Below are 27,370 nucleotides of genomic sequence, written 5' to 3'. Positions count from 1 at the left end.
TTAAAAGTTCTTATTTTTGCCTTTTAAACCTCCTAAAATCTTTGGTTCGATATGGACTTTTACAGTCCACTAGTACAGTCCAATGAAATTTTTCAGCGACTTCACTGACAGTTAACATCTAGCCTCAGACTTAATAGAATAAAAACCCACCAGTTGCTGTAGCAGTTTTTTATATTTTTAGACTTCTGTAATTGTTAGACAGTTCTTTCTTATAACTCTATTTTTTCGTTTCTTATTTTTTGGAAGCCTTTTTTTTCATACCTTTAAATATTTGAAGGTATCATGTATTAATTTCCTATTGATAATTTCCTATTGCAAATGATCACAAACAGGTGTTTTATTTTAAAACAAGGCAAATTTATTCTCTTACAGTTCTAGAGGGAGGTCAGAAGCCTAAATCAAGGTGTTGCCAGGGCTGCATTCCTTCTGGAGGCCTCAGGGAAGAATTCATTTCTTTGCCTTTATTCCTTGGCTTTGTTTTGTTTTGTTTTAGCCCACATGCACTCATGCATCACATGGAGGTTCCCAGGCCAGGGGTGGAATTGGCGATATAGCCGCTAGCCTATACCACAGCCATAGCAACGCAGGATCCAAGCTTCATCTTTGACCTACACCACAACTCTTGGCAACACTGGATCCTTAACCCATTGAGCGAGGCCAGGAATTGAATCCACAATTTCATGGTTCCTAGTTGGCTTCATTTCTGATGTGCCATGATGGAAACTCCTTCCTTGGTTTTTTAAGGCTATCAGTGGCTGGTCAAGTCTTTTCTAGATCATTCGAATGCTCCTCTTCTATAGTTCTATATCCTTCTGCTTTTCTCTTATAAAGACACTTGCAATTGCATAGAACCTACCTGGATAGTCCTGGTTATTCTCCTCATCTCCAGACCCTTAACTTAATCATATTTGCAAAGCCCCTCTTATGTGAATTCACTAATTATAGGTTCTGAGGATTAGGATATAAATCTCTTTGGAAGGCCATCATTCAGCTACAATATATCTAAACTTCCCTTTCTTAAAGTAAACTTTTGTTGAAATAAAACATTCATTCACGAAGTGTACATGTAAATGTACAGCATAGGAGTTTTCACAAGCTGAACAATAATTTGTGTACCAAGTTCCTAGACCAAGAAATAGAATGTTACCCCAGAACCATCCCCTCCCCTGCCCCATGTGTTGCCTCCCAGTCACTCTCCACTTCCCCTACCCTCTCTGTCCTGAAGTCCTATAGTCATAACTGCCTGGTTATAAACTGATATGAAATCACAGAATTTGGACTCTGTGTCTGGCTCTTTTGCTCAATATTATGTTTGAGTTTTATCCGTGTTACTATTTGTAGTTGTCCTTTATACTCATTGCTGTACTGCATTTCATTGTATAAATATACCACAGTTTATTTATTCACACCTGTTGGTGGACATTTGGCAATTTATGAAGAGTGTTGCCATGAACTTTTGTGCACGCCTTTTGGTGAACATATGTATTCGTTTCTGCTCAGTACTCACTTAGGAGTGGAATCGCTGGCCCATTTAGTTTGCATATGTTCAGCTTTGAAAAATACTGCCAAATAGTTTTCCAAAGTGGCTGCTGCAATTAAAACACACACCAGTAGCAGCAAGAGGGTGCTAGTGGCACCATATCTTTGCCAATGCTGGGAACTGTCTATATTTTTCATTTTACTTCTTCCCATGGGTATGTATTGGTGATTTTCACTTACATTTCACTGGGGAGTAATGACATTGATCACTTTTGCACATGTGTATCAGTCATCTGGAAATCCTCCTATAGGAAATTTCCCTTCAAATCTATTGGGTTATCTTTTTCATCTTGATTTGTGGAACTTATTTATATATTCCAGTTATGAGTCCTTTTTCAGCTTTATTTGCTGGAAATATCTTTTTCTACCCTGTGGCCATCTTTTCATTCCCTTGATCATGTTTTTTGATGAACAAAAGTTTCTAAATTTATTGTAGACCAGTTTGCCAGTCTTTCCATTTATTGTTAGTGTCCTTCGTGTCTTCTTTACAAAATCTCTCCCTACCACCAAGTCATTATCCTTCTAACTTGTAACACCACTGTCATATATAAAGTTGTTGTACGTGCATGCTTTTTTTTATTACTCAAATGAATTTATCACATCTGTAGTTGTATAATGATCATAACAATCTGATTTCACAGAATTTCCATCCCACAGTCCAAGCACATCCCCCCACCCCCCAAACTGTCTCCTCCGGAGACCATAAGTTTTTCAATGTCTATGAGTCAGCATCTGTTCTGCAAAGAAGTTCATTCTGTCCTTTTTTCAGATTGCACATGTCAGTGAAAGCATTTGATTTTAGTGTCTCATTGTATGGCTGACTTCACTTAGCATGATAGTTTCTAGGTCCATCCATGTTGCTAAAAATGCTGGTATTTCGTTCTTTTTGATGGCTGAGTAACATTCCATTGTGTATATGTACCACATCTTCTTGATCCACTCCTCTGTCGATGGACATTTAGGTTGTTTCCATGTCTTGGCTATTGTAAATAGTGCTGCAATGAACATTGGAGTACACGTGTTTTGCGAGTCGTGGTTTTCTCTGGATAGATGCCCAGGAGTGGGACTGCTGGGTCAAATGGGAGTTCTATTTTGAGTTTTCTAAGGAATCTCCATACCACTTTCCACAGTGGTTGCACCAATTTATAATCCCACCAACAGTGTACTACGGTTCCTTTTTCTCCAAACCCTCTCCAGCACTTATTCTTTGTAGACTTTTGGATGATGGCCATTCTGGCTGGTGTAAGGTGGTACCTCATCGTGGTTTTGATTTGCATTTCTCTAATAATGAGTGACGCTGAACATCTTTTCATGTGTTTCTCGGCCATCTGTATGTCTTTTTTGGAGAACTGTCTGTTTAGATCTTCTGCCCATTTTTTGATGGGGTTGTTTGTTTTTTTGGTATGAAGCTGCAGAAGTTGTTTATAAATTTTGGAGATTAATCCCTTGTCAGTCGATTCATTTGCAAAGATTTTCTCCCATTCTGTGAGTTGTCTTTTCATGTTGTTTAGGGTTTCCTTAGCTGTGCAGAAACTTTGGAGTTTGAGTAGGTCCCATTTGTTTATTTTTCTTTTTATTGTCAATACTCTGATAGGTGGATCTGAGAAGATGTTGCTGTCGTTTATGTCAGAGAGTGTTTGGCCTATGTTTTCCTCTAGGAGTTTGAAAGTGTCTGGTCTTATATCTAGGTCTTTAATCCATTTGGAGTTTCTTTTTGTGTATGGTGTTAGGGAGTGTTCTAATTTCATTCTTTTCCATATGGCTGTCCAGTTTTCCCAGCACCACTTATTGAACAAGCTGTCCTTTCTCCATTGTATAGTCTTGCTTCCTTTGTCATAGATTAGTTGGCTGTAAGTGCATGGGTTTAATGCTGGGCTTTCTATCCTGTTCCACTGATCTATATGTCTGTCTTTGTGCCAGTACCATGCAGTTTTGACGACTGTTGCTTTGTAGTATAGTCTGAAGTCTGGGAGCCTGATTCCTCCAGCTCCATTTTTCTTTTTCAGGATGTCTTTGGCTATTCTGGGGCATGGTTTGTTTCTAGGCTTTTTTCAGTCTCATCTACTTGAGATACATCCCTGCACCAATATTATCCTGTCTTAATTAGTCTTCTTATGTATTAAATACCTGAAGCTTGTTTAGCTTTAATAGCATCTTGTCATTCTTGGCCCTTTCGCCTTCAGTAAAAATTTTAGATTTAGCTAGTCTAGTTCTGTGAAAAATCCTAGGGGGTATTGATTAGAATGATTGAATTTATGGACTTCACTTCCCTTCCTCCCTATTGCCAGAGAAGGAGGGGTGAGAAGCAGGAATTGGCATGTGTCGTGCAACCCTCCCCCTCTCTCTGCCTTGGGAGCTGTCTGCAGAAGTGCATTAAGTTTTAGAGGGTACCTCCCCAGTGGGAACGAGAGGGTTAGTCTGTTTAATTCTAGTGTTAAGTACTTAGCTTGTGGTTGCTGCATTTCTAAGCCATGGCTTTCAGCAGCTCTATCAATAGTAATAGTCCTGTGTGGATCTTCATCTGTGTGGATCCTTATTCCTCTACTGGAGAACTTGGAGAAGTATTTGTGCTACTCATTGGATACCCAAAACCCCAACATGGAACTTTCCATTTTATAATATAAATGCCTCTTTAATTCTTTTATCTTTCCAAGAAGACTGTAGACTGCTTGAAGCTATTACTTCATTCTGAATTCTGTCTACTTTTTTTTTTTTTCCATGCACATGGCATGTGGAAGTTCCCAGGCTGGGAACTAAACCTGAGCCACAGCAATGACAACACTGGTTTCTTAACTGCTAGGCCAATGGGGAACTCCCTGAGTTCTATTTACTTTAGAGAAGCAACATAATGTAATGGTTGAGCAATTTTTTTTTTTGGTTCTGCCATGTGCTGTGTAAATGTAAAATTTAATTATAGAATGGGAATAATAGTACTTCCTTCATAGAGTTATTATAACCATTAAATGAACCAATACACATTAAAATTATTTTCACACAGACTAGTATCTACAAAGTTCTTAATAAATAGTACTTATTATTATTATTGCTTTTATTTTCTTAGCACTTAGAATTATTTCAGGCTCATAGTGGGCATTCAATAAACACATTACTACTAATGGATTGAACTGAGTTGAGATGACCAAGCTTTCATGGTTCCACTCTGTGTCTGCAAACTCTCATTTGGTTTACAGGTTCTTGTTTGCTGTATCCTGCTTACCTTTCATAGACAACTAGATTTTATAGAGATATAACTTTTCAAGATCTCAGTAAGCTACACACTTACTGTTTACATTATTGCTATTTCATTATATCTGCAGTTTTATGGGAGTATCATAAAATTACTTAGAAAGGGAATTAAGAGCTATCACTGAATCTTCAGATCTCTTAGTAAAAAGGAGATTTGTTGGTAGTAGGGTGTCAAAGTGTGTGTCATTGGATTTTGCTTCATATTCTTAAAGAGAACTCCAGGACTGGCAGTCTTTGTGAGATGGTTCAATGCTATCTAACGGCCATAAAGATTAAATAACTGATTGGAGGCCTCACAGTGGGAACTGTGGCCAAGACTAGAGTCTCGTCCAGGACTCTCCCTCTCTAGTCTGTTTTGGCAAAGAATGCTTTCAGAGACCCATAACTGAAAACCTGACTGATAGGGGCTTAAACAAGTCAGGATTTATTTTCCTTATTCAACCAGCTGCTTGGAGGTAGGCAGTAGTTGGTGTCAGCTCTGTGGCCAGGGAGGTGCAGCTCTGGGCAAGCTTCTCTGGGATCTTGTTGGCCTCTCCAACACTGTGGCCTGCTGGCTATAGTGGCTCCTACCTTCACATTCCTGCCACGTCCAGGGCCAGGAACTCTTCCCAAGCCACTGTCTCATCAGGACAAAAGAAAGCAAATTCTGTGGTGCGGGAGAGGCAAAGGAGAAGTGGGTTAGAAATGGGTAGTCCTGCAATAGTTCTAGGCACAAATGTGCTGTCTCTGTTCTGTACTGGCTTTTGTAGCAGTCTGGTACTATACATTCTAACATAAAAGCCATTCATGTGTTATGTCCCATAGCTCAGGATTATTTTTCTTCTGTGCTACAACTAGCAATCTGGGAAAAAAGAGGTTTATATCTTCATCTTTATCTAATATGTGCACTTCAAGATATTAACATAACTTTTGGAGGTGCTTTTATCATTTACATCCAATAGAGATAAATTAGAAATAATTATTGACTGTTTGTATTTCTCCACAGAATAAGAACCCAGTCTACCTTAACTGAAAATATGCTTTCTCATAAAGTACAATTTGATGGTAGAATCATATCAAGGTAATTGTGATTTTATTAAGCTTTTTAATCCTGTGATTATTAAAAGGTATTTTCCTTTCAAATAGAAATAACAATAATGGAATTAGTTAAATTTGTCACATTTAAGTGAAAAATATGAATTTAGCACAAACATCTTTAGGTAATATATATTAATCTGTGACAAAAATTATGGGACATGTGAATCTAAAAGAAAAGCATTTAAATTAGAAGTTATTGGAGTTCCCATTGTGGTGCAGCAGAGATGAATCTGACTAGTATCTATGAAGATGTAGGTTCTATCCCTGGCCTCTCTCAGTAGGATGGGGATCCGGCATTGCTATGAGCTCTGGTGTAGGTTGCAGACATGGCTTGGATCCCACATTGCTGTGGCTGTGGCATAGGCCAGCAGCTTTTGAAAATTTGACCCCTAGCCTGGGAACTTCCATATGCTGTGGGTATGGCCCTAAAAAGCCTTAAAAAAAAAAAAAAGTTATTTAAAATGTGATTTTAAAATGTCTTTCAGGAGTTCCCGTCATGGCACAGTGGTTAATGAATCCGACTAGGAATCATGAAGTTGCAGGTTTGATCCCTGGCCTTGCTCAGTGGGTTAAGGATCCAGCGTTGCCGTGAGCTGTGGTGTAGGTTGCAGACGCAGCTCGGATCCCGCGGTGCTGTGGCTCTGGCTTAGGACGGCGGCTACAGCTCCAATTAGACCCTTAGCCTGGGAACCTCCATGTGCCGTGAGAGCAGCCCAAGAAATGGCAAAAAGACGAAAAGAAAAAAAAAAAATATATCTTTCAAAAAGAAATTTAAAAGTGATTTTTTTAAGGATATATGTTACTGCTAGAGGTATTCTAAACTATTTAAAAATTAACCTTTATGTAAGCTACTTTTGTTAGTTTTATTTTAATAATTTAAATTAATAGTATATTATTGGTAGATGTAGTAAAGTGACAAGGAAGATGATTCTTAAAACTGTTATCTCAGTCTTATAAAAACTTCTAGTAATACATAATGCTACTTGATGCTCCTTATGCATATTAAAGGTAAATTATCATATTGTTCAGTGATTTTAAATTTTCCATGTCCAAGATAATAAATGTATATCTATCCTGGGGTGGCTTTATGCAAACTCAACATTTTTGTAAATGTCTTTCACTTTATCTTAAAAATCTATGCCAAATTAGTAATCCACATTGTAATTTTTCCATATTCCTATCTGTATAAGATAAAGCTCTTTTCTCCATCCAAATATGACTTAAGTTGACACTTAAGCAAGCTCTGTCATGTTTTCCCTGTGGTTTCCCATAACTCTTGCCCAATGCCACACATTTGAGCGAGTCACACAATTCCTTTTTTTTCTTTTTACAGCTGCACTTACAGCATATGGTAGTTCTGAGCTAGGGGTTGAATCAGAGCTGCATCTGCAGGCCTACACCACAGACAGGCATGGCAACGCCAGATCTGAGCCTCACCTGCGACCTATGCTGCAGCTAGCAGCAGTGCCAGGTCATTAACCCACTGAGCAAAGCCAGGGATTGAACCACATCCTCACAGAGACAATGTCAGGTCCTTAACCCAGTGAGCCACAATGGGAACTCTATGCAATCCCTCTCTGACGTACACAATCTGTTTATTATTAAGTATTAAAAGTGTTCTATTTAAAAATCTTTGATATTTTTCTGTCTTACTAGAAATGGACATGATGCCTGCAGAGAGCTGGTTGGGTTCTTTTTCACTCATGACCAGTCCCTTACAATTTATGAGTATCGGCAATTTGGGAAAAATAGGTATGCCATCAAACATTGTTAAAATTCTCAAGATGATTACTTCCCAGAGAAGCTGAATAACTTCACATTTTTGTTATTTAACTCCTAGAACAAATGTGCTTCCTTTTATTCAGAAGAGCATTTATTGTCATCAGCATGGACGAAGAAAAGGAAAACAATACCAACTTGGTGATTTTTATATTGTAAGTTGAGTGTATATGTGTGTATGTTATACTAACTGGTATTGGATTTTTTTTTTCTTTTTTTTTTTCTTTTTTTTTTTCTTTTCCCACTGTACAGCAAGGGGGTCAGGTTATCCTTACATGTATACATTACAATTACATTTTTTCCCCCACCCTTTCTTCTGTTGCAACATGAGTATCTAGACAAAGTTCTCAATGCTATTCAGCAGGATCTCCTTGTAAATCTATTCTAAGTTGTGTCTGATAAGCCCAAGCTCCCCATCCCTCCCACTCCCTCCCCCTCCCATCAGGCAGCCACAAGTCTCTTCTCCAAGTCCATGATTTTCTTTTCTGAGGAGATGTTCATTTGTGCTGGATATTAGATTCCAGTTATAAGTGATATCATATGGTATTTGTCTTTGTCTTTCTGGCTCATTTCACTCAGGATGAGATTCTCTAGTTCCATCCATGTTGCTGCAAATGGCATTATGTCATCCTTTTTTATGGCTGAGTAGTATTCCATTGTGTATATATACCACATCTTCCGAATCCAATCATCTGTCGATGGACATTTAGGTTGTTTCCATGTCCTGGCTATCGTGAATAGTGCTGCAATGAACATGCGGGTGCACGTGTCTCTTTTAAGTAGAGTTTTGTCCGGATAGATGCCCAAGAGTGGGATTGCGGGGTCATATGGAAGTTCTATGTATAGATTTCTAAGGTATCTCCAAACTGTTCTCCATAGTGGCTGTACCAGTTGACATTCCCACTAACAGTGCAGGAGGGTTCCCTTTTCTCCACAGCCCCTCCAGCACTTGTTATTTGTGGATTTATTAATGATGGCCATTCTGACTGGTGTGAGGTGGTATCTCATGGTAGTTTTGATTTACATTTCTCTTATAATCAGCGATGTTGAGCATTTTTTCATGTGTTTATTGGCCATCTGTATATCTTCTTTGGAGAACAGTCTATTCAGGTCTTTTGCCCATTTTTCCATTGATTGATTGGTTTTTTTGCTGTTGGGTTGTATAAGTTGTTTATATATTATAGAGATTAAGCCCTTGTCAGTTACATCATTTGAAACTATTTTCTCCCATTCTGTAAGTTGTCTTTTTGTTTTCTTTTTGGTTTCCTTTGCTGTGCAAAAGCTTTTCAGTTTGATGAGGTCCCATGGGTTTATTTTTGCTCTAATTTCTATTGCTTTGGGCGACTGACCTGAGAAAATATTCATGATGTTGATGTCAGAGAGTGTTTTGCCTATGTTTTCTTCTAGGAGTTTGATGGTGTCCTGCTGTATATTTATTATTGGTATTGGATTTTGAGGGCTCCTGTGGGACTGGAGGGGCAGAGTTTCTAGTTTCCACTTTATTTTCTCTCCTCCTTCCTGAGTAGGGGCCTTTGTGTGAATGGCTCATGGTTGATGTTTCCCCATGAAGTTCTGAATCTAAGCATAGCACTTATTCCTGTAGCCTTCCGCCAATGCTCAATTCTGCAATATAAGCCCGGGAAAGCTTGTGTCTTGGTACTTTTAAAGGCCCTGTGAGGCTGTACCTCTGGGTAAGTGGCTACTTTATTAGTACCATGAATAATTCTCCAGCTAATGTAGGCCTATTTCCTGAAGATGCACATTTTCCTCCACACAGAGCGAGAAGGCCTTGGCTTCTGGAGCTGTCACATAGCTCTTAGTTACCTTGTCTTCCCTATGCTTTCCCTACCTTGCACACTCCTGGCATATGGCATTATTACAAGGATTCCCTAGTGTGGGTGGATCATAGGTAATATTAGAGTTTGAATAGTGCCCTTAAATTTTAAATTATTACATTCATGTCATCTCATGATCAAAATGTAGCACTATCCACAGGGATCATTCATGTAACAAGTAGATACTCATAGGCTAGGCATTGGAAATGGAACCGTAACTTAAAAATATTCCCTGCTTTTGTGGGAATTGCAGTCTAATGGGAAACAGTCAAATAGGAGGAGCAACAACCTAGTTTTGTGGAGTCAAATGAGGCTTCATGGTGAAAGTGTCATTGCCTTGACCTAGGAAAGTACCATCTGACCTTGACCTAGGTAGGCTGCGAGAGGTAGAGAGCAGAGGATATAGGGAAAGGCTTCTAAATGGAGGAGACAGTTTGTACAAAGAATCAAAGCATGAAAGAGCATGGCCTTTTTTTTGAGAACTGAAAGTAGTTTAGGCTTGTTGAATTCTACTTCAAGGTGAGAGTCGGCAAGAGACAAATCAGAGCTTATTAAGAACAGCCTTTTGTTAAAGAGTTATCTCATATTTTGGGGAGTCATTCATGGGTGGAATGAAGGGTGGTGGCGTTATCATATTTGTGATTTAGAAAGATTTCTCTGGTTGCAGTGTGGGGAATGGACTGAAGATTAGTACAAAGGACCAGATTGGATTGAATGACCTTAATCTAGGTGGGGGGTTGCAGCAGTGTGAATTAGGCAAGTGATTGCTGTGAAGCTAATTAGGAAAAAATTCTTCAGGCAGTAGAGTCACTAAGATGTAGTGACTAGATGGGTGAGGAGTTGAGGGGTGAAGAAAAACTTTACCCCTTAAACTTGGACATAGTACACTATACATACTATGTATGTATTTGTATATGTGTGTGTGTGTGTGTGTGTGTGTGTGTGTATCCCTCAAGTCTGCTTCTAGAGAAAATCAGCTTCATCTCACATTTTACAACCTGCAGAATTTGAATGCCTATCTCAGATAGATGAAAGTTATCTCTAGGTCTGAGCTGCTGTCTCCAATAATTTATGATTTATTCTCAATATCCCTCTTCCATATTATTTGAGCCAGATGTGAAACTCTTGTTTTATTATGATTTCTAAGAAAGAGAAAGAGAAAGGAGAGAGGGAAGGAAGGAAAGAAGGAAGAAATAGAAAGAAAAAAAAGAGAAAGCTACACACAGACCTTATATATGACACCTTTAGTGTGTGGCAGATGTTTTGAAGGGGATATAGAGGGAAGTTTATATAGGTGCAGCATAAGCAACTTACAATTATTAGACATTTTTTTTTTTCTTTTTAGGGCCGCCCCTGTGGCATTTAGAGGTTCCCAGGCTAAGGGTGGAATTGGAGATATAGCTGCTGGCCTAGGCCACAGCCACAGCAATGCCAGTTCCAAGCCACGTCTGCAGCCTACACCACAGCTCAGTGCAACGCAGGATCCTTAACCCACTGAGTGAGGCCAGGGATTGAACCTGCATCCTCATGGATGCTAGTCAGATTTGTTTCTGCTAAGCTCGATGGGAACTCTGTATTGGACATTCTCATTCTTAAAAATGCATCCTTTCAATAAATCCCATGATAAAGGCCCACCTCTTGATTTTCTGACTCCTGCCACCTCTTGTGCCTACCCACAATTTCTGTTTCTTTGTGCTGAAATATTCAACCTTATGCCTCTTTTTTGGGGGGAGTATGGTCTCTTCTGCCTTCCTGATGTTGCTCTGGAACTTATCTTTTCCTTTCTATGTGCCCCATAAGTCTTTTCCTAAATACTCACTAAAATAAATTTTAGTGCCTACTGTTAAGATAATAGTCATATAAGCATGCCCTTGTGTCCATAGACACACATACGTAAAACTTCACCCACTTCACTTGTACACATACATATTCTTCGGATGCACTGACAGACCTCATAGATGCACAGTTATGCACATATGCTTATATGCATAACTCTGCTACACATAACACATAGTCTCTTTAATTGCCTACATGATTTTGAGAGAATTTATATACATTTCAAAGAATGGAGCAAATACTTATAGTTACAAGTTTTCTAAAGTAAATGCTCTTGGAAAAAAGAGAAGAGAGAAATTTCTTATTTTCAAGAGAGAGAATTAAACTTATTTTAAATTTGTGTTCATCCCTATTTGACCATATTTATTTGAGCAACTCAGAAATTAAAATAATAATTTTCTAAGTTTGGATTAAAAATTTTTTATGGGAATTTTTTCATCAAATCTTTGATGCTCTAATTAGGTTAAAATTAGTTTTACATTTATGTGATATTTGCCATCAAAAGAGCAGGTGAAAGAAGGTGATAAATCTATCATAGTTCATCAATTTGCAGCACATCTTTCTGTGGATCAATAACTCTATTTCTGTATTTAGGCTGACATAATTTCTATTGAAATAACCTGTCCTTTCTCCTGATTCTTATAAAAACTGGAGTTCTTGTATTTTTCACATGAACTGTTAATTTTAAGATTGTTAATTGAGAGATCAATTGGGAAATTAGTTCTGTTATTTTCCTATATTATTAGCTGAAGCCTGGGTAGTTTCTAAATATTCTCTTAATATACTTTTTATTGGTATAAAAGTATACCACATCAGATATAATCAAAATTGAATATTAGTTGTATTTTACTTCTTACATATTTCTAGCTTTAAATAATCCATTCGTTAATTTCTTTAGGGTGCTAACTTGACATTTTTGAGTTCTGAACATCCCAGGCTTCCAGAAAGCATAAAAGAAAACACAGTGCTTACACTTCGAATCACGAATATTGATCGGGGAGCTTCAGATTCTCTCAAGTAAGTCAAACATCCATTTGTCATTTTGGAGGTAAGCGAAAACATTATTTTTTACTATCCTAAAATGATATTCTATGTTGAAGCATTTTGAATATTTGTATTTATAAAAAACAGAGCATAGCTATATATGTGTATTTTATGTGTTATATCTTATACTCAAATATATGCCATATGTGGGAACAGTTGCAATCAAGTAAAGATTTAAAAAGTACCATTTTAAGTTCGTTGAAGTACTTTATTAATTTGCCTGTGCTGTAACACTTTTTTATTTTATTAAATGCTACCAAACCAATAGGTTTTAAAAGAGATACAATAAAATACTGAAACATCTTTTTCCACATGCTTATAATATTTACTGATTGATAATGTATATATAAAATGAAAAAAATAATGCTGTGAATGGAAAGCTTTTAAATGAATTTGAGGTTTTTTTTTCAATCGCAGAAAAAACATATATGCTATTTTTGCAAGTGTTTTTTTGGTGCTAAATATAATCAAGATGATAACAATTGGTATACTAACTGTGCCTTAGAGACCATTTCCCATAAATTGGCTATAATTTATAGGAAGTCTGTATTTCTTTGTCATTTACCGTATTGCCAATATTAATGTATTTTTTTACTTTTTAAAATAACATTTTTACATCTTATACATTTAAAGGTAAAACTGCTTTTAAGTTCAGTAGTTTTAATTAAGTATTTTAAAAGAACATTGAAGTAACTACAAAGCAATGTAATGTTTAAAGGTAATTCTTGGAAGGTTTTGAGGATTTCAGTTCTTGATTTAGCATATTTAATTCTCCCAGGGATTAAAGCAGCAAGCAAAGGTGGACTTGATTAAGCACCCTTCCAACTTTGAGGGTTTCTTTCAGTCTAGAGTAGGGAAGAGCTTAGAGTTTCTGTACTCAAGATTACAAAACAATGTATATTTATCACTGCAAACATGTCAATTGCAGAACTGATTCTGTGGAACATGATGATATAAACAATCAAGAAGCCAATGATAGGCTGGTTTTCAAGGCCATTCAAGGTATATATCATTACTATACTCTCAGGTAGTTTTAATTTTCAACCAATTTCTTTGTTAAGTAGTACAGCAGTATTTTGCAGATATTTCTTCATTTTATGACATGATTTATATTTCTTATTTGCTTTCCCATCTTTTATAAGTTTATACACACATACATATATACATGTTTAAAAATATTTTTAGGATTTCCCCTATTTTAATGATCCCATCTAACTGAATAACTAGTATTCTATCATTTATGAATTTAAGATTTTAGAAAGTACCAGATAGTACTGGTTTTATTCATGAAATGAATAGAAGTGGTTTTTTGCCATATAGTACTTATCTTAGGCTTCAGATGATCTTTTAAAGAGATTTCTGACAGCCTAGTGTAAAAAAAAATGCTAGACTGGAAGCCAGATTTCATGTTTGGATCCTGCCATTCAGTAGACATATGACTTTATGTAAATCTCCTGCACCTCTTTGTCTAAAATGCGGCTAATGACCTCTTTTATTACTTTCAGAGTTGTTTTAGGTAATAAGTGAAATACATGTTGGCTTTGAACACCAGAACGTTTTACAGATTTGTTTCTAGAGTCCACTTTTGCAATCACTACAGTCTACAAGGCTCATGTAGACAGTTCCTCTGTTGAATCTCATAGTCAAGAAGGGAGGAAGGCATTAAACACGTAATCTCAGACATCGACATATAATTTATGAATTTTGATAAATCCTGATGATAGGGGTAAGAGGACTAAAAACAGGCTTAAAAGTTTTCCGGGATTGATATTTGAGCTCTCAATATTCCTGATGCCATTTTCAGCAAATCATTTTCTCTGTTCTGTCATGATCAATATACTTGTCACTAGTGTATCTAGGGACATTTGCCCTTTCTTCTCATGTATTATATTTAATAACTGCTTTAATAAAGTTGCCTATATTTTCCTAAGTAAAGATGGCACAAACTGCATTAAATGAAATCTGTCCACAAAGAGAATGCTGGGACCTTAGAATATAACTTCTCATTAATTCCTAGAAGAAAGGGCTACTTTAAATGTGTAATATTGAATAGCACACCAAAGTCTTAATACTTTTTAATATATAGGTTACAATTTGAACATTTCAAAAAATTTTAGAAATTCTGAGCTGATAATTTTTGTGTGACTTGTCTGGCATCAATTTTCAGTTGTTAATTGTAAAGAAAGAGAAAAGATATTAAAGACGTAGGATCTTTAGATGAAGAGAAAGCCTGGAAAATACAAATGAAGATTTTATTTGTAGCATGTAGGTTATTTTCATGCTACAGAGAAAATGAACCATTATTTTCTTACATTTCAAATAGTAACATTTTCACCACACAGTGGTGCTATAGTTCTGGTATATTTACATGTGATTTTATATATAACCTCTTTTACTAAAAACTCTGTTTTTCAAAGCCTATTATCAGTCGTATATATGATCTGGTTGCATATTCACATCCTTTAAATCAGTTATATCAACTTTAATTTTCTTATCAGAAAGACAATTGCAATTTGATACATGTGTGCATAGGAGCAATTCATTTCCACTTCCTTTCTTTCTAAACAGATGTGCTAAAAGAACAGCTACGGAAAAGAGGTGTTCGTATTTTTACCGGTTTGGGAAAATACCTTCAACAATTGGACAAGAAAAGAAATGGGCTTTTAGAGAAGGCAGATTTTAAGCAAGCTCTGGAAGTATTTCACTTAGAAGTGTCTGAAAACGTATGTACCACAGATAATTCTCTGCAGTGAATGACACAGTACTCTTAAGTGGTCTTACTCACTTTTCTACTGAAATTTTAGGAGTTCATTTATTTCCTTCTCTGTGTCTCAATATTTAGATTCAGCCCTCAGGCCAGTCCTAGTGATTTCTTTTTTTTTTTTTTTTCTTTTTTTTTTGGTATAATACTATTTTAACTTAAACACTTAAACTTTTAACTTAAACTTTAACACTTAAACTTTCACTGACAGTGCTAAATTCTAGAGTTTTAAGGGTGTAATGTGAAACAGTATTACATGTTAATGAAATTTAAGGGGTAGTATAACTGTACCCCTGTACACAACTATGAGAACAAGCCCTGCAAGGCTAAAAGCTCAGGATTCAACAGAGGTCCTTGGTTGCTGACATAATCCCCCTTTGACCTCAAACAAGACACACCAAGCAGTTTTGTCCATTTACGAAAACCACTAACTCAGGACCAACAGTAGCAGGATTAGAAAGAACCTATTCAAGATTGTGGGGACCAGTCTGAAATGAGCTAGGTTAGCTGTTGCAGCTCAAGTCCAGGATTGGTAGAATGATTCATGGATTCTAAAACTGCTGGTTTCCAAAGTTCCCAAGATGCTTTACCCAGAGTCTCGTGATTTCTTAAATGTCAGTATTCACCCTTCCCTCATATGCTGACTACAAGCCTAATAAGCAGGCATTGTTCTAAACTCTGAGAAGACATACGCTGTAGTCTTAAAGTCTTCATAAGGAAAGAAAGATATAAATGATTACAGAACAATCTAGTACTTTTTCTGAGCTGCCACAATACTTCTCTTTTTGGTTGATTGGCTAAATTTTTATGATTGGATTCAGGAATATAGAACTAAAGTAATTATATGACTTCTAGCATAAGGGAGAACCTATATTATGAAAGTATGAGTAAGTTTTCCCATTTTCCCATTTTCAAAATAATAGTCCCTCTTTCTTTCTTTCTTTCTTTCTTTCTTTCTTTCTTTCTTTCTTTCTTTCTTTCTTCCTTCCTTCCTTCCTTCCTTCCTTCCTTCTTTTCTTCTGTCTGTCTTTCTTTCTCTCTCTTTCTCTCTCTCTCTCTCTCACTTTCTCTCCCTCTCTCCCTTTCTCCCTTTCCCTCTCTCTCTCTCTCTCTTTTTCTTTCTTTCTTTCTTCTCTGTAATATCACCTCAGACTGCCCAGGCAATGAGAAGCAGAAACATAAGAACATAAAAGTCACCAACCTGGGTCTAATTCTAGTACTAGTTTAGGGGAAGGCAAAGTATTTGCACTGATTTGAAATTTAAACAAAATGATATGCCCTCTAAATAGCCTAATTTATATAGATACTATCAAATAAATTTACCTTATTTTTTTCAACTGAATTATCATTTTCCATTCTGCACCATATTTTATAAAGAGTTATCTAAATTTGTTACTCCTTTTGGTAAATCATTCATTCTTAAAAATAGTTTCTTTTAAGCTTCAAGCAGTATCTTTTAATTCTAGTATTCCATGAGTTGGGTGAGCAAATTCATCTTCTATCCATGTTACTTATGATTGTAAAGGTTAAGCTCATTTGCACTCTTAAAAGTTTATTTAATAGACCTTAAAATCTGTTTATCTACAGGGCATTGCAACAGACAAAAAAACATTTATGGGTTATTGAAAACTGCGAGGAGACAAGACATCTTAAGTTTTTATTATTAACAATTTAATTTAAAAAATTAGGAGGAAATGGAGTAGAATATTTTGGGGGTATCCATTATTTGTCAGTCAATTTGCTGTTTTTTTAAATTTACATTCTCATTTAAGGGTAACAACTTGACTGAAACATTGAAAATACATTTATCTGAGTTTTGTTTTGTTTTTTTTTTTTTTAGGGACACACCTACAGCATATGAAGGTTCCCAGGCTAGGGCTGTAATCGGAGCTACAGCTGCCAGCCTATGCCACAGCCATGCCATATCCAAGCTGCGTCTGCAACCTACACTGCAGTTCATGGCAATGCCAGATTCTTAACCAACTGAGCGAGGGCAGGAATCAAACCTGCAACCTCATGGTTCCTAGTTGGATTCATTTTCACTGTGCCATGATGGGAACTCCCATTTATTTGAGTTTAAGAAAAGCTCTTGCTGTGAATATTCTATTCTATTCTATTCTAATATTCAATTCTGTACTATTTTTCTATTTCTATTTGGTAGTGTATTTCCCCCCCAAAAAAAGATGGCAATGGTAAAATGAATAAATTGGTATAAGGAATTTATTCAAAACATCCGTTTTCAGTGTAAATTATGGAATATTTGTTACAGTCATTAAAATCTCATTTCAAATGTGAAGCAGAAATAAAGTTAGTAGTCTTAATGCTGTTGGAGGCATTCCAGTATGTTAAATGACTTCTTATTTGTCACAGATATAATACATCAATAATAATTAACTGGTCAAATTCAAATAAATGGTAGGTGTTTTTAAAGAAAAGAATTAAACTTAAAAAGCTAAATTTCATCAACAAATTCAGAAAACTAGCAGGATGTAAGATTAACATTCAGAAATCAGTTGCATTTCTCTGTACTAACAATGAAATATTAGAAAAGGAATACAAAAATACAAAACCTTTTAAAATTGCACCCCCAAAAATCAAATACCTGGGAATACACCTGGCCAAAGAAGTAAAATACTTAGATGCCAAGAACTATAAAACATTAATCAAGGAAATTAAAGAAGATGTAAAGAAATGGAAAGCTATTCCATGCTCCTGGGTTGGAAAAATTAATATTGGAAAAATGGCCATACCACCCAAAGCATTCTACAGATTCAGTGCAATCCTTATCAAATTACCCATGACATTTTTCACAGAACTAGAACACACAATCCAAAAATTTATATGAAACCACAAAAGACCCAGAACTGCCAAAGTAATTCTGAGGAACAAAAACCAAGCAGGAGGCATCTCTCTCCCAGACTTCAGGCGATATTACAAAGCCACAGTCATCAAGACAATGTGGTGCTGGTACCAAAACAGACAGACAGACCAATGGAACAGAATAGAGAATGCAGAAATAAACTCAGACACCTATGGTCAATTAATCTTTGACAAAGGAGGCAAGAACATAAAATGGGAAAAAGACAGTCTTTTCAGCAAGTATTGCTTGGAAACCTGGACAGCTGCATGCAAATAAATGAAACTAGAACACAGCCTCACACCATGCACGAAAATAAACTCAAAATGGCTTAAAGAATTAAACATAAGACAAGACACCATCAAACTCCTAGAAGAGAATACAGGCAAAACATTTTCTGACATCAACCTTACAGATGTGCTCTGAGGTCAGTCTCCCAAAGCAACAGAAATAAAAGCAAAAACAAACCCATGGGACCTAATCAAACTGACAAGCTTTTGCACAGCAAAGGAAACCAAAAAGAAAACAAAAAGACACCTTACAGAATGAGAGAAAATAGTTTCAAATGATGCAACTGACAAGGGCTTAATCTCTAGAATATATAAACAACTTATACAGCTCAACAGCAAAAAAGCCAACAACCCGATGGAAAAATGGGCAAAAAGCCTGAATAGACATTTCTCCAAGGAAGATATACAGATGGCCAACAAGCACATGAAAAAAATATTCAACATCTCTGATTATTAGAGAAATGCAAATCAAAACTACCACCTCACTCCAGTCAGAATGGCCATCATTAATAAGTTCACAAACAACAAATGCTGGAGGGGGTGTGGAGAAAAGGGAACCCTCCTTCACTGTTGGTGGGAATGTAAGCTGATACAACCACTATGGAGAACAGTTTGGAGATACCTTAGAAAACTATACATAGAACTACCATATGGCCCAGCATTCCCACTCTTGGGCATATATCCAGACAGAACTTTCCTTAAAAAGACACATGCACCTGCATGTTCATTGCAGCTCTATTCACAATAGCCAAGACATGGAAACAACCCAAATGTCCATCAACAGATGATTGGATTAGGAAGATGTGGTATATATACACAATGGAATACTACTCAGCCATAAAAAAGAACAAAATAATGCCATTTGCAGAAACCTGGATGGAACTAGAGACTCTCATGCTGAGAGAGGTTAAGTTAGAAAGAGAAAGACAAATATCATATAATATCACTTATATCTGGAATCTAATGTATGGCACAAAGGAACCTTTCCATAGAAAAGAAACTCATGGACTTGGAGAACAGACTTGTGGTTGCCAAGGGGGAAGGGGAGGGAGTGGGAGGGATCGGGAGCTTGGGGTTAATAGATGTTGACTGATGCCTTTGGGATGGATGAGCAATGGGATCCTGCTGTGTAGCACTGGGAACTCTGTCTAGTCAATTATGATGGAACATGTAATATGAAAAAAAAGAATGTATACATGTATGTGTAACTGGGTCACCATGCTGTACAGTAGAAAAAAATTGTATTGGGGAAGTAACAATAAAAGAAATTAAAAAAACAAAGCTAAATTTGTGATTTATTGCCACCCTTAAGTGGTTCTTAACTTTATGGAACTGTCCAACACAGAGTTCCCCTAAATATGCTTTCTTAGTGACTTTGATTGGATTTCTATGTAACTTTTTCAGTTTTCTTATTAAGTCCACTACCTAGTCTAGGGTTACAAAAGATATAACAAAATATTGTTATGATGATTATCTTTGTGACCATACATAACTTAAAGGTGTAGCAATGGTCTCTGTGTGATTTTTTTCTAGGATTTTGAGTCTTTGTGGCTAATTCTAAATGGTAATGGTGATGGCAAGGTTGATTATGGAGAATTCAGGCATGCTGTTGTTGGTGAAATGAATGAATACAGGAAATCATTTGTTCGAAAGGTAAATTTGTTAGTCTTTTAAATGGTTACTTTTAATAGATTGTTGGGTTTATTCTTTTGAACTAAAAGAATTATCATTGAAAATGTTTTAGGAGGAGTTCCCGTCGTGGCGCAGTGGTTAGCGAATCCGACTAGGAACCATGAGGTTGCGGGTTTGGTCCCTGCCCTTGCTCAGTGGGTTAACGATCCGGTGTTGCCGTGAGCTGTGGTGTAGGTGGCAGACGTGGTTCGGATCCTGCGTTGCTGTGGCTCTGGTGTAGGCTGGGGGCTACAGCTCCGATGTGACCCCTAGCCTGGGAACCTCCATATGCCGCGGGAGCGGCCCAAAGAAATAGCAAAAAGACAAAAAAAAAAAAAAAAGAAGAAGAAAATGTTTTAAATTCATTTACTTCTAAGGTATTTTGGGTTTAGTAAAACATAAACACAGATCAGCCCAAGATAAAGCACAATAAGTTATGCATATATTTTAGGAAAATATTATAAAAGGAAAATAAAATCTCAAATTAAAAGTCAGTTCACAAATTACTAATTCCATAAATTGGTAGCTCCATTTAGCTGTATATCTATATCTGTTATTAAGTATTTCCAAGCCTCAGTTTCTTACATCACAGAGCTGCTCTAAGGATTGAATGGTGTAATACATGTGAAATTAATAGCATTATAGCTGTTGTAGGTCAAGGCTCAATTAGGAGGATAACTAAAAGATGCTTCTCTGCTTTTAAATATGAGTGCTAAATGTTTAAATGAAGATTAAAACGATCATGTTAAATTGTAATTGAAAACAGGAGCCCTGCTTTTGTAAGAAGCAAGAACATGTTATTTAGGTTCTGGTTGCCATCTTTAGCACATACTTTTAAGCAATGTGGTTTTTTTCCCCTCTTGTATATAGATCTCATATGAGAAGTATATTTACCTAATATTGAAATGAAACTATTGTGTATTTAGTATCAACAACTACATCAGGTAAAAATCTCAAAATAGAAAATATCAGAATCTTTATTTTCACTGGCCAAAATACAAAATAAAAACCTTGTGGTAAACAACTTACCTCATAATGTGTATAAATTTGCACTTATTTGTACTTTACATGTCCTGCTGATAGATGTATCAGGAGTAGAAACTGGGTGGTTGTCTCTTTCATAAGTCTTGGCACTGGGACTAGAGGACAAAGGCAGACTTCTAAAGTACTGCCCTAGTTTGCTAGGGCTACCATAACAAATACTACAGACTGGATGACTTACACAACAGAAATGTATTGTCTCACAATTCTGGAGACTAAAAGTCCAAGATCAAGGTGTCAGCAGGTTTGGTTTCTCCTGAGGCTATTCTCCTTGGCTTGTAATTGGTCCTGTGTGCTTGCATGGTCGTATCTCGGTCTCTGTTGTCTGTGTTCTTATCCCTTCTTATGAGGACTCTAGTGGTATTGCATTAGGGCCCATGCTAATGATTTCATTGTAACTTAATTTCCCCTTTAAAGGCTCTATCTCCAAAGACAGTCACACTCTGGGGTACTAGGGGGAGGGTAAGCGCTTCAACATGTGAATTTGGGGGAGGACACAATTCAGCCCATAACAGGTACCATGTATCTGCAGTATTACTGTGAATAAACAAACATGATTTTAGTTTTGACTTGTCTGCAAATGTGGGATGTTGCTTTGGGTTAGTTGGATGCTTCTATGAACCCACTCCTCTTTCCAATAAAATATATTTTGTGATACTCAGAATTGCATTGAATTAGAGGAATAGTATAAAAAGTAGCATTTCAAAAGATAGTGTTAAACTTAAGGAAATAGAGTAACAAAACCCATTTAAAAATTATTTCTCCATCTCATTGATTTCAATGATGGATTATTTACAGTTTCACTTTCTAAATCAGAATAATCCCAGCAATTTCCCTTAGCCATTTATCAGTTTCACGTGAATCCTAAAGGTGATATTTACCTGAGAGGTCTTTTACCCAAGTCCTCAGTGTACAGAAGAGAAAAGCCAGAGCAACAGAGGTTAAGTTGCTTTCTCAAGGCCAGGGTGCTAAAAAGTGGTAGAACTGATACTTAAGTGCAGTTTACCTAATATCTTATTCCAATACCTTTCTCCCTGTGTTCATGATGTTTCCTTCCTATACCAGTTTAGTACTTTAAACTGTCTTGTTTGAGCTCAAAAATAACTTACTTCAGAATAGAAAATTAAGTTCTAATAATTTCATAGAAAAGAATAACATTTCTCTCTTTATTTAGGCCTTTATGAAATTGGATTTTAACAAAACAGGTACTGTGTCTATTATAGACATAAGAAAATGTTATTGTGCAAAGAAGCATCCTCAAGTAATTTCAGGTAATCATTATGAGTTAAAATTCATTATATTTCTAAGATGCTAGTTAATAAAAGTATTATCTTTAATTATATTAATGTTTAGCATGAGCTTGAGGCCATTAAGACAGGAAAGAAACAATTTTTTTTAAACCAGGAACGTGAGAGCTATTTGACCTTCTTTTAAAAATCTTAGGTCTGTTATCTATACTTATTTTTTCTTTGATGTTTATAATTGAGATTTAACTTTTATTTCCTGAGGAGATAATGACTAATTTGAGTTTGAACAGAGCAGATTTAGAAAACAGATAATTACGTATGCACGTTCTCTGAGTTAGTTTTTCTGTATCTGCTTATGCTTGAGGATTTATGGCAGAATAAGGGGATATCCTTTTTCTGGGGATAGCTATGCATATAATGAAAATCATATGTCTATCAAAATTTGAGGATATAGAAAATAGCTCCAAGTAATTCTAGAGATTCAGTACCTACTATACTTCTTCTGACTTTAATTTTTACATAATTAAATTAATAAATATAAATAAATATGAGTAAATATAAATAAAATTTTATTATTATAAAGAAACCATTTGGCCATAGTAACTCCTCTCTTTCCATTTCCCTCTATAGAGGCAACAATTATTATCATTTTACTTTATATATATATAGTTTTTACTGTATAAATTTTCATAGCTGTGTATATCCTATAAATAGATAATATCTTTTGAAGATTTTTTTTGACATGAAAATTACATTAACCATATTGCTATGTAGTATGCTTTTTACCCTTAACAACATGTTTTGGTGTTTTTTCCATCTTTTTTTGTCTTTTTGTCTTTTCTAGGGCTGCACCCACGGCATATGGAGGTTCCCAGGCTAGGGCTCCAGTTGGAGTCCAGGCTACACCACAGCCATAGCAACATGGGGATCCAAGCTGCGTCTGCCACCTACACCACAGATCAGGGCAATGCCAGATCCTTAACCCATCAAGCGAGGCCAGGGATTGAACCCGCAACCTCATGGTTACTAGTTGGGAACTCCGTTTTTTTCCATCTTAATCAACATTGAGGCATCTTATTTTTATCTGCTGCCTATTATTCTTTTAAAAAGCAAAATTACTGCAATTTACCTAGTTAGTCTCCTGTTGGTAGACTTTTAATTTCTAATTATTGATGTGCAAGCATTGAAGCAGTGAATATGCTTATTTGTGACTCCTTAATCCTATTTTCTGCTGTTTCCTTGGGGTTATATTAAGACCTATAATATCCACCTTTCATGTTTTAATTGCTCCTTCCAAATCTCATTATAAGATGGCTACTCCAGATTTTATTGCTGTTAATTAGAGATTAATTCCCACCACCACCTCACCAAAACCCTAGATTTTTCCCAATCTGATAGGCCCCAAATTTTTTTATTTGCATTTCCTTTGTTACTAGGGAGGTTAAGCATATTTTTGTATATTTATTGACCATTTGTAATTTATATTTTGTGAAGTTTCTAATTCATAATTTGATTTTATATTGTTAAATACTATATAATACTATTACTCTAGAATTTTTCTTTTTAGAAAAAAGAACATATAGTCACTTTGGTTTTTAATTGATCCTTATAAATGGTTATTACTTTTAATTGTGGAGTGAAAAATTAACAGAATTATGATGATTAAAGCTACTCATCACAGGCTTCTCAATTTCCAGTCATCTATTTCAGGTCAAATAGTTTAACTTCCTTATCAATGATTTTAAATGAATTATGGTTGCTATAAGGGAATTTGTAATATTATTTAATTGTATTTAGTATGTCTTTCCCTTTAAATCCATGTGATTTTTCTGCCTTTTCCCCTTTAATTGGTCACATTAAATGCAGGAACAAGATAGTTTACTTATTTCAATATTAGGTGATTTCAACACTGTGAATTTTTTTTTCCTCTTTGTCTTCTCCCCTCTAAAATCTTAATTAAGTTGCTTCAGTAGCTTTAGTTTTGTTATGTGTCATTGAGTCCTTGGTAAGTATTTTGTTTTTGTGTTGTCAGATAAGCCTTTGTTAGTTTAAAAAATTCTATACTTTTTGCATTAACATTAAGGAAGATAAGCTAGCAATCTAAACAATCTAAAAAGAGGAAAAACTGTTACCTGTTAAAACAAATTTTAAAAAGGATGAATCAGATATTTTATGTTCTCTTTAAATAACAAGCTAAGGAATTATAATCCTTTTACATATGTAATTCTCAATAACATCTTCCTGTAGGTTAAAATTAATCATATTTAAAATAACCCACCAGTAGAAATAGCCTACTTAATTTCAGAGATTCAAATAGAATAATTTAATCAAGTGAAAATTCTTTCAGCGAAGATTTTCATAGGCCTCTGAATCCTGTGTTTGCAGTAATATTTTCTAGCTGCAGTAATGAGTAACTGCTTCATAAAGTAACTGCTGCCTTTCACACATTGCGCTACTGTGTTAACAGCCTATAAATCACTGAGATTATTTACCTTTTTTCTTCTTTCCTCATTTCTAATGGGAATGAAAACAAGGTCTCTAAAACATTAACAAATGCATGAATATCTATGGTAGTAACTATTATTTTGCCTATACATACAGATACACCCTATCAGAGGCTTAAAAGATTCCTCAAATGTGTATTAAAATCCTCACAAGTAAATTCTAGTTTATGCACGAAAATGTTTAAATAAATTGGGGGATAGCTTGACATAAGATTTCAAATTGCTGAAAAAGTTTCATAAGATGAATTAAGTATTTTTTTATCATCATCAGCCATTTTATTGGACTTTTAAGTACATTGTTTCATAGTCAGTACTGTTTTACAGGACATTCCACAGAGGAAGAAATCAAATCATCTTTTCTAGAAACATTAAAAGATGCCTGCATCAAGTCCGATGAAGTGTCATATGGTGAATTTGAAGATTACTATGAAGGTCTAAGTATAGGGATAATAGATGATGAAGATTTTGTTAACATCTTACGTACCCCATGGGGGATTTAGTTTTTTAAAATGAGTATATCATCAGCACTAAGCATTGTAAAGGAGAGATGAATTGAATGTAAAGTCTAGAATATACTATTCTAGAGTTCTTGTTGTTCGTTGTTATTCTTGTTGAGCTTGGAAAGAGAAATATTCAGAAGGATAGACGTAAGGGGACATATATTTATACACATGTATGAGTGCTTGTCTATTTATAAAGATCTGTCTTTTTGATATATTGCTTATTTGAATACATTTAGAGGTCAGTCTTTTTATCAGCATTCAAAAAAAAGTAATATCTGTATCAAATGATGAGAGCAGCTATACAGTAACCAAGTTTCCTGTCCTTTGATTTTTTTGCTACCCATTCCCTGCAAAATAATTGCCACCATTCTCAACTTGATGAATTAGACGTGGGCTCAAAGCCTATGAGACTGAAATAGTTCAACTTTTTCAAACATCTGAAAGTATCAAAGCAATTAAAGAATATGCAAAAGAAAACTTCCATGCAGCATGATTATAGATGTTTTCTGTAACATAAATATTTAGAATGATGGAAGTTTATCCTTAAAATGCTTATTTAAACACTGACTTGGCGTGCGAATTCTTGTCTTCTAAATTATATGCTATTGTTTTTTCAATAGATCACAATGTCTACTTGTTCTTTTATTCTGTTTTTAACCGCAACTCTTATTATCTGCACAGAATTATTATTTAACTAGAAACAATATAGAATGGGAAGGGAAATGTTTTCTTAAAATATTAAAGTCTCAAAAAGTATGTTATCACTTATATGGATTAATTGATAATTTAGTAAATCTTAAATGTAAAAATTAATTAGTGTTCTAAAATTAATGTATGCTATTCTAAATAACTTTTTTTCTTATACTAAACAACTGAAACATTTTCTTCTAAATAGATATTACTGAACAGTTAGATGTGTCGTAATCATTCTTTCTAAATTTTCCTGTATTCCTCACTTCTCCTTGGAAATAACAAAGAGAAGAAAGAAACTTTATAGAATTGCTTTTCAAGTTCATAATTTTAAATTTTATATATTAAGATAACAAATTAGAAAAAATGGTATTAAGCAAAATAAGAAGTTGTTCAAAAATGAAAATACATACTCCGTAGAATATGAAGTTTGGCTTATAACTTCATCCACCCATACCCTTGGCAACATTGTCAGAAATGTGATGTGCATGAACCCCATAAATTCAAAGTGGTACTTTTTCAAGATTCAAGGAGGTACTAAAACTTTCTACTGAAATATCAGAAACAAAGCCTGTACAAACAGTTTAGTGCTATTTTCACTAGCTGAATTCTTTAGAAAATTTTTTTCAATTAGGTTATTGTAATTAAAACAATATGCTGGAAGATGTTTTGACAGAAAGAGGTTTATAACACTATTTCTGAGTCCATTAATTTTTTGGAAAAATTTATCCAACTATAATCATCTTAAACCCTAGAAATTGTTTTTATGTTGAAATGACTTAATTCTGTGGTTGTTCAATATGCATGTGATATTTTTCATTGATAATTTTATATTTCCTTTCTTCTTTTCTGCTTTTTAGGGCCACACCCATGGCATATGGAAGTTCCCAGGCTAGGGGTCAAATCATAGTTACAGCTGCCAGCCTACACCACAGCCACAGCAATGTGGGATCTAAACCACATCTACAACCCACACCACAGCTCAGGGCAATGTTGGATCTTTAACCCACTGAGCAAGGCCAGGGATAGAACCTGCATCCTCATGGATACTAGTCGGATTCATTTCAGCTGAGCCACGATGGGAACTCCCTTTATTTAGTTCTTAAGTCTATACTAAGTACTGTTATGACATTTTTTCCTGTGAATATAATCAGAAAATGTATAGGCTATCACATTGTAGAAAAAAGAGGGGGAGATTCTTCTGGGATTTAACATTTTAATATGATAGCATATTCTTAACGCTCCACTCTCAATATAAATATTTATATGTGATTATTTGTAGGAATTTTCTCTATTTAGGCGATATAACTTTTTTGTAGTTAATTTATTATTTTACTCTGTTTCCATGTAAAGCTAGAAGCTAAAATATTCAATGTTATTTGACATATTTTGTTAAATTATAAATGGTGGCACAATAAATCATTCTGCTTTTGTCTCATGGTACACCTCA

At 35.4% G+C, this 27,370-nt stretch overlaps 1 protein-coding gene across 21 annotated transcripts in view; it reads left to right on the top strand.

The window, feature by feature from the left end:
* Positions 1-27,370, top strand: part of CAPS2 (calcyphosine 2) — a 48,571-nt gene extending 21,201 nt beyond the window's left edge. For all 21 annotated transcript variants that reach the window (XM_021092032.1, XM_021092025.1, XM_021092030.1 and 18 more), the window contains 9 exons: positions 5,771-5,845; positions 7,519-7,614; positions 7,703-7,796; positions 12,211-12,329; positions 13,285-13,358; positions 14,925-15,079; positions 19,798-19,917; positions 22,151-22,247; positions 25,052-27,370. In XM_021092032.1, the coding sequence (XP_020947691.1) occupies positions 5,771-5,845; positions 7,519-7,614; positions 7,703-7,796; positions 12,211-12,329; positions 13,285-13,358; positions 14,925-15,079; positions 19,798-19,917; positions 22,151-22,247; positions 25,052-25,227 (1,006 nt within the window). In that variant the 3' untranslated portion in view covers positions 25,228-27,370. The remainder of the gene's footprint in view (positions 1-5,770; positions 5,846-7,518; positions 7,615-7,702; positions 7,797-12,210; positions 12,330-13,284; positions 13,359-14,924; positions 15,080-19,797; positions 19,918-22,150; positions 22,248-25,051) is intronic.

The sequence above is a fragment of the Sus scrofa genome, chromosome 5 (assembly GCF_000003025.6).
Source record: "Sus scrofa isolate TJ Tabasco breed Duroc chromosome 5, Sscrofa11.1, whole genome shotgun sequence".
NCBI classification, from domain to species: Eukaryota; Metazoa; Chordata; class Mammalia; order Artiodactyla; family Suidae; genus Sus; species Sus scrofa.
This window is presented reverse-complemented; position numbering and strand designations above follow the sequence as displayed.